Source organism: Micropterus salmoides, unplaced genomic scaffold (genome assembly GCF_014851395.1).
Source record: "Micropterus salmoides isolate LMB-PRFRI ecotype aquatic unplaced genomic scaffold, ASM1485139v1 Ms_hic_scaffold_2, whole genome shotgun sequence".
Taxonomy (NCBI): Eukaryota; Metazoa; Chordata; class Actinopteri; order Centrarchiformes; family Centrarchidae; genus Micropterus; species Micropterus salmoides.
In genome coordinates this window covers 7,951,656-7,954,301 of record NW_024041150.1, presented here as the reverse complement: position 1 = coordinate 7,954,301, position 2,646 = coordinate 7,951,656, and the positions used below count along the sequence as shown (strand labels likewise).

At 45.2% G+C, this 2,646-nt stretch overlaps 1 protein-coding gene across 1 annotated transcript; it reads left to right on the top strand.

Moving 5' to 3' along the window:
- Positions 1–641: 641 nt before the first annotated feature.
- LOC119911382 (G-protein coupled receptor 4-like) lies at positions 642–2,386 on the top strand. Its single transcript, XM_038730267.1, has 3 exons — positions 642–868; positions 1,531–1,718; positions 1,828–2,386. Exons 1-3 carry the CDS (start codon positions 653–655, stop codon positions 2,324–2,326), a joined length of 903 nt encoding a protein of 300 aa, XP_038586195.1. The 5' UTR covers positions 642–652; the 3' UTR covers positions 2,327–2,386.
- The last annotated feature ends 260 nt before the right edge of the window (positions 2,387–2,646 follow it).

Below are 2,646 nucleotides of genomic sequence, written 5' to 3'. Positions count from 1 at the left end.
AGCCTACATGTCCCCAGCGTCCCCAGTGTAAATGACCCTCCCTACAGGCTGAGCTGCTCCATGCTTACTGCTTCACCTCCACTCCTGCTCTCTCTCTCCCTCAGTCACTTTGTCTCTTGCTATCACCACAGACTGGCAGTGGCCACGGCTCTCATTACTCCATCAAGTGCCTTTGCCTGCTCTACGCAGGGTACTGCAGCTAATTTACATTACACCGGCCCCAAAGGTGCGTCGGCCCACTGGGCTTTTGCCCGATATGCCAGATTACCAGTCCAGCCCTGGGCATCGAGTACAGGAGACAGGCAGGATGTCCTAAACCAATGAGCATTAACATTAAACATTAAGTTACTGAAACAGCTGGACGATGTTCTGTGGCTGCAGTAACGACCTCACATCAGCACGCACAGATATTTGTTCTTCTTTTCTTATTTGATTAAATAAAAGTTAAACGTAACAAATGTTGAGGAATGATGATCAAAACTGAAAGACAGCAGTTTGTGATTTGATATGATTGTGGGTAAACTATAGGTACACTGTGTTTGTGTGAACTTCACCTCTCAGCTTTAGTGATGTCACTGAATAATGTTGGGTAGATATTAAAAACCTGCTCCCTTTAATAACCTGATCTCTCAAACAGGTTTCACTCTGAAGAATGGAAGGTCTCTACGTTACCAGCAGCTCACAGAACCAAAGCTACCATCACAACTACACCACCGCTGACTACCAGAATAACAGCAACATCACCTCCAACTACCAGAATAACAATGAGCTCAATGAACTTTATTTCATCTTAAATGTGGTCACATGCATAATCGTTGCTGTCGGCCTTCCTCTGACCCTGGTGGCCATCTATGCTCTTTATTCTATGGTATGTACATTCTAACTGAGAGTTATTTATTTCCTGTCTGTGTGGTGTGTCTGTCCTACAGTCTGTCTGTCTGTAAAGGATCTGGATCTGGTTTGGGGGCTAGGTGTCAGGGGGCTGGGACAAAGGCTTGGAATGATCTATAACCTGACAGGAATAATTGACTCCAGAATTCAAATGTCCATGAAGCTGATTGGACCCTAAACACATGCAGTTTCCATGTGTGGCTCCATTCCAGCCTTCTCTTAAACTGTTGAGCTTAATGACTCTATCAAGTTCTTTGCCTCCAGTTCTTATTTGTGTGATCCTCCCTGAAATGCTGATTCAAGGAGGAGAGAGGCTCACCTTGCAAACACAAACATGAGCCTCAAACTGCGACTCCAGTCTGGTGCGTCTGTCTGATAAATCCAGCTCATGTGTTTGAGCCAGAACGCTTCATATCTGTGGCTGAAAAACTGCTGCAGAAGCTGCAGGAAATCTGGCCCTTAGTCTTGTTCCTGCACTGATTGGCCAGTGGGTCATATCTGAGATTTCTGTTGGATGAAAAAGTCAGAAATGGCTCTGACTGCAGCTGCTGGGCAGAGCAAGATGACAGATTTGGGAGGAGGTGGACTTCACAACATGTTTCCAACTGCTTGTTGACTTTTACCAATGTTTTCCTGCAGGTGAGAAGTGATCAAGTTGCTCCGATCTACGTCATCAACCTCCTCATTTCTGACATCCTTCAGTTCTGCTGCATGATCGTTGACGTGACACCAAATGTGGATTGGACGATAATTTTCATCTTCTATCATATTTACTTCTCTGCTCTATTTGCCAGTGTTTACTTCATGGTCTGCATCTCCCTGGAAAGGTATCTATCTGTCTATCCAGTATGTGTGGAGCTCCTTCTGTGTCTGAACATTATATTAGTTTATAACTCTGAAGCTCCTCAAAGACTTTGTGTCCATCTTGTATTACAGGTATTTGGTCATCGCCCACCCACTGTGGTACCGCTGCAGACGAACCATCAAGACCTCTGTGGTGCTCTGTGTCCTGGTCTGGTTCCTTTCTGCTGTCTCTGCTGTCCTTTCAAAATTCTCTAATCATATGATGACATTCATACTCTTCCCCATTCTCCTCCTCCCTCCCTTCCCACTGTTAATATTCTCCCTGGTTGGGACCCTCAAAGCCCTGTCTGCTTCCATCTCGGTCCCCTCTGATGAAAAACGACGAATTGTGGGAATTTTGGTTCTGGTGCTGCTTATTTACACTCTGCTGTTCCTGCCCATCATCATTTGGTTGCTGGCAATAAAACATGACCAGACCCTCAAATACCAGTCTACCATCTTCATCAGGCTGAGTCCTCTTGCAGACTTGTTTCTGTATGTCCTCATGAGGAAAGGGACCAAAGAGAAGCTTTTGGCCTCTGTGTGTTGCTGCAGAATGGACAGCAATGATATCAGCAGTCCATCAGTATGAATGATGACAACATTTCCACAGTCAGCTTCATGTAGGCAGAGAAAGAGGGAGAGAGAGAAAGGGGAGGAAACAGGAGGAGAAATGGAGGCCAATAGAAAGGATAGAGACGAGACAGATCCTGTCATCTACTGAGACCATTTCCAATAAGACACCTAACTGTAGAGAACAGGAAGCACTGTTTGGACTCTGCTGTGGGAGAAGTGGCTGCTGGGAAATGTTTTGGTCAACTTGCTCTGGTTCACTGTGATGGCTTCAACACATGGAAATAAAATGTGTTTTATTAGTTTGGAGCTGGAAGTTGATGTCTGTCATTATTCTCC